The 4,482-nt window shown below is 57.9% G+C and overlaps 1 protein-coding gene across 1 annotated transcript; it reads right to left on the bottom strand.

Annotated features, from left to right (window-relative positions):
• Positions 1 to 636: 636 nt before the first annotated feature.
• Positions 637 to 4,476, bottom strand: ZNF687 (zinc finger protein 687). The gene is made up of 8 exons (XM_075261461.1): positions 4,222 to 4,476; positions 3,947 to 4,125; positions 3,690 to 3,866; positions 3,288 to 3,465; positions 2,613 to 2,918; positions 2,418 to 2,530; positions 2,201 to 2,339; positions 637 to 2,031 (listed from the first exon to the last, which is right to left on the bottom strand). Exons 1-8 carry the CDS (start codon positions 4,468 to 4,470, stop codon positions 1,597 to 1,599), a joined length of 1,776 nt encoding a protein of 591 aa, XP_075117562.1. The 5' UTR covers positions 4,471 to 4,476; the 3' UTR covers positions 637 to 1,596.
• Positions 4,477 to 4,482: the final 6 nt, after the last annotated feature.

Genomic DNA, 4,482 nt, shown 5'->3' with positions numbered 1-4,482 from the left:
CGCTCCATCTGTAATGGCTGACCTCTCCTATACTCGGAATCGCCGTTACCCCACATCCCGCTCCATCTGTAATGGCCGACCTCTCCTATACTCGGTATCACTAGCTGTTACCCTACATCCCGCTCATCTGTAATGGCCGACCTCTCCTATACTCGGTATCACTAGCTGTTACCCTACATCCCGCTCATCTGTAATGGCCGACCTCTCCTATACTCGGTATCACTAGCTGTTACCCTACATCCCGCTCCTATACTCAGTATCGCCGTTACCCCACATCCCGCTCCATCTGTAATGGCCGACCTCTCCTATACTCGGTATCGCCGTTACCCCACATCCCGCTCCATCTGTAATGGCCGACCTCTCCTATACTCTGTATCGCCGTTGCCCCACATCCCGCTCCATCTGTAATGGCCGACCTCTCCTATACTCGGTATCGCCATTACCCCACATCCCGCTCCATCTGTAATGGCTGACCTATGACCACAGACCAGCATACTGACCCCCTCCCTCTCCCGCCGGTCTCGCCCCCTCCCGCCGGCCTCACCCCTTCCCTCTCCCGCTGTTCCCGCCCCCATCCGTTGGTCTCACCCCCTCCCTCCGGTCCTGCCCCCTCCCCAGACACGCTCACTCGGCACACGGGGTAGACAGGCTTTATTTTTTTGTACATGTGATTGATCTTCATATAAAAAATTCATGTAAAATCAAAACTGCAAACCAAATTTACAATCGAAACCAGGGGGACGCGCAGAACCCCCACCCTGAGTCCTCACAGGGGGTCACCTACATAGTCCTACCTACCTACCAGTTGTATTACTGACCCCCTCAGGACCCCATACAACGCGCCCCCCCGCTGGGGGAGGGGTAACATAACTCCCTGCCGCTCTCACAGAGAACATGGCGGAAGTCGTAATGACATCATATAAATAAAATCCCGAGTACAGAAGCTTAAAAAATGTCCCAAATCTTGAGAAGTGACCCTGGAGAAGTGTGCAGAAAAATAGAGGGCTCTCTAATAAGTGTCATTTACATATTTGTAAGGAGAGCCCGCCCCCGCGGAGCCAGGCTCAGTGCTTCGGACCTCATGCTTGGCAGGGATGCTTTGTGTCACGGTATTAAGGCACTTGGTGGGTTCTGTAACCATAGATCAGACTCCTGCATGGCCCCTCCGCTCTCATCCTAGTCGTCCGTTCCAGGGCCCCTCCGCTCTCATCCTAGTCGTCCGTTCCAGGGCCCCTCCGCTCTCATCCTAGTCTTCCGTTCCAGGGCCCCTCCGCTGTCCTCCTAGTCATCCGTTCCAGGGCCCCTCCGCTGTCCTCCTAGTCATCCGTTCCAGGGCCCCTCCGCTGTCCTCCTAGTCATCCGTTCCAGGGCCCCTCCGCTCTCATCCTAGTCGTCCGTTCCAGGGCCCCTCCGCTCTCATCCTAGTCTTCCGTTCCAGGGCCCCTCCGCTGTCCTCCTAGTTGTCCGTTCCAGGGCCCCTCCGCTGTCCTCCTAGTCATCCGTTCCAGGGCCCCTCCGCTGTCCTCCTAGTCATCCGTTCCAGGGCCCCTCCACTGTCCTCCTAGTCATCCGTTCCAGGGCCCCTCCGCTGTCCTCCTAGTTGTCCGTTCCAGTGCTCTGCCGCTGTTTGATGAAGGCCATGCCGTGTGTGCGGAAATGGGTGTTAAGGTTAAGTTGACTGTCAAAGCTTTTATTGCAGACCTGGCAGGTCAGCCGCCCATCGGAGGACTCTTCGGCCTTGATGGGCTCCGGCTCCTCCTCAGCCACGTCCTTCATTTTGTGCGTCATGAAGCGGTGTCGGCTCAGGGATCCTTGCGAGGTGAAGCACATGCCGCACTCTCGGCACTGGTGCGAGCTCTCGCTGGTGCAGTGCTGGGGGATGTGCTGCCGGAAGTCGGCCAGGCTGCCGGTCTTGTAGCCGCAGGCCCGGCACTGGAAGCTGCGCTTGGGTTTCTGCAGGGTGGGCTTGCTCTTCACGGGCTCGTCGCTTCCAGACTCGTCAGAGGAAAGTTTCCTTTTCTTTGAGGAGACCTGCGGGACAGAGATCAGAGATTCATGGGTCACATGGTGCAACTACAGAAGCTGCAAAGCATTGTGGGTAAATGGCTGCAACCGTCAGGTGGGAGGGGCAGCAAGAGGAGCTAACAGAGACATGAAGCCAAACAATGGTGTTGGTGAAGGCCCCGGAGGCTGCTCCTACCTGGGATTTGCTGCTGTTCCGCGGCACCAGGACCTCCTGACTCTGCGGCTGGTCGGTCACCTTGATGCCGTGCCGCACCTGGATGTGTTTCTCCAGAATGAGGCGGCTGCTGAAGGTTCGCTTCCCCTCTGTGCAGTACCTGGGGGGGAGGAGAATAGTCAGGGACATGCGGAGGTAACAGGGAATGTACACTAGGGGGTGTCGGGGGTAGAGTTACCTGCAGGGGTACACTCGCTTAATGCCCTCATGATTGACCCTGACGTGCCGCCGCAGACTGGGGGCCGAGCAGAAGGAGCGCTCACAGAGACGACACGGAAACTTCTTCACGGACTAGAAAATGGAGAATAATCAGCCCGATCCCCCCGACAATAGACCCAACCCCCAATCTAACCCCCGGCCTCGGCCTCCTGACCTTTCCATGCTCCTTCTTCATGTGCAGCACATACTCATCCCTCTCGGGGAACCAGGAGTGACAGATCCCGCAGGTGCAGCAGTTGCTCCTCTGTCGGGGGGTCCCCGGCTTCTGAACATCTTTAGTTTTGCTCTTCTTCTTCATTTCGGGGGAGCTCGGCGGATCTGAAGATGACGAATCCTCCACCTCGGCCTCCGGTTCTGGATCTGACTGTTTACTGACTGGGACCTCCATGGGCTCCGGCTTAGGAGTGAGAAGCTCCTGAGGTTGAGGGGGGTCCTCCTTCACCACGCTGTTATGTGTCGTCTGTAAGACATTAGGAGACGCAAGGGGTCAGCTCCGCCCCCACAGGAGACGCAAGGGGTCAGCTCCGCCCCCCACAGGAGACGCGAGAGGTCAGCTCCGCCCCCACAGGAGACGCGAGGGGTCACCTCCGCCCCCACAGGAGACGCGAGGGGTCACCTCCGCCCCCACAGGAGACGCGAGGGGTCACCTCCGCCCCCACAGGAGACGCGAGGGGTCAGCTCCGCCCCCACAGGAGACGCGAGAGGTCAGCTCCGCCCCCACAGGAGACGCGAGGGGTCACCTCCGCCCCCACAGGAGACGCGAGGGGTCAGCTCCACCCCCACAGGAGACGCGAGTTCCACATGCACAAGGACTATAGCTGGCGCCTACCTTCAGATGCTCCAGCATGGTGCGCTTCTGGGCAAACAGCAACGGGCAGTCGGGGCATTTAAAGACGCTCACTCTCTGGTTTCCCAACTGCTGGTCAAAATGGGCGTGATCCAAATGGGAGCAGAGCAAAGGTTTGTGGGTAAAAACGGTATCACACATCGCACATTTATAGATCATCCTGGTGAAACAAGAGACATAATGAGAGTGTATGATAATATGTGACCCCCCCCCCCCGTCCTTCTCATATTCCTAAGAAGGGTGGTGAGGACTTCTCCAGAAGGACGTGTGTGTAACCCGTCAGTCGGGCGATGCTGTCCACAAGGTGCCCAGTCCCACCATCATACCCCGGGTACATCCTTCTCCCCACCCCACACCTGACTACTCCCGACTGCCACCACTTACTTGGCTTGCTGGTTGCTGAATCCCGGATGTTGGGTGTAGATGTGGGCATGAGCGCCGGGGGCAGACTTAAAGGCCATGGGGCAGACGGGGCACTTATGAAAGACCTCACAATGAGACGTCTGGATGTGAGACTTGATGGAGTTGACTCCTCCAAACACCACGGCACAGCTCTGGCACCTGCAGAGGACAGACTGGTTCAGTGATCACAGTTGCACCACTCCGGGCCCTTAGTCTAGGCCACCGGCCCTAGAGAATACCTGTAGCCGATCCTACGTGAGAAATGTAGACAGGTCTCCTTCAGGTGCGTCTGAAAGTTTTCAATGCGGAAGTTTCCCCCACATTCGGGGCAGACATTTGGGGGGCTCTGCTTGTGCATGCGCTGGTGGGCTTCAAAGCTGCATCGATTTGGCATCATCATGGGGCACAAAGAACACACCTGGAAGAGACAACGAGGACATCTGACCACCCGTCCCACACCAAGTAACCACTTCATTCATTGGCTACCCCATCTCTAACCCAGCATGATACCCACCGTGCTGCCACTGGCTGCCGACGCCGAGATCTGCTGGAAGTGAAGGGCCAAGCCCGCCTTGTTCTTGCACTGCTCCTTACACTCCAGGCAGCGGAAGGTGGAGTAGGTGGATTGGTCCGGCAGGATGGCAGAGTCGCTGGTCGGGCTGGCGGTCGCTGCCGTGTCCTGAGGTGGGCCAGGGGTAGATGCATTTCCCGGTGCGAGAACGGCGACAGACACGACGGGTGTGACATCCGGCTGACCAATCATCTGCTCCAGGGC

Source organism: Leptodactylus fuscus, unplaced genomic scaffold (assembly GCF_031893055.1).
Source record: "Leptodactylus fuscus isolate aLepFus1 unplaced genomic scaffold, aLepFus1.hap2 HAP2_SCAFFOLD_136, whole genome shotgun sequence".
In the NCBI taxonomy this organism is placed as follows: domain Eukaryota; kingdom Metazoa; phylum Chordata; class Amphibia; order Anura; family Leptodactylidae; genus Leptodactylus; species Leptodactylus fuscus.
Note: the sequence above shows the minus strand (reverse complement) of the source record. Positions and strands in the feature narration are given on the sequence as shown.

What these genes read in the sequence shown, in the direction of transcription:
- ZNF687 (XM_075261461.1), bottom strand. Translation starts at nt 4,470, where the DNA reads ATGATTGGTCAGCCGGATGTCACACCCGTCGTGTCTGTCGCCGTTCTC. An exon ending in TTCAGCAACCAGCAAGCCAA is followed by an intron (nt 3,466 to 3,689) that starts GTAAGTGGTGGC and finishes TTGTTTCACCAG; the next exon opens with GATGATCTATAAATGTGCGA. An exon ending in CCATGCTGGAGCATCTGAAG is followed by an intron (nt 2,919 to 3,287) that starts GTAGGCGCCAGC and finishes AATGTCTTACAG; the next exon opens with ACGACACATAACAGCGTGGT.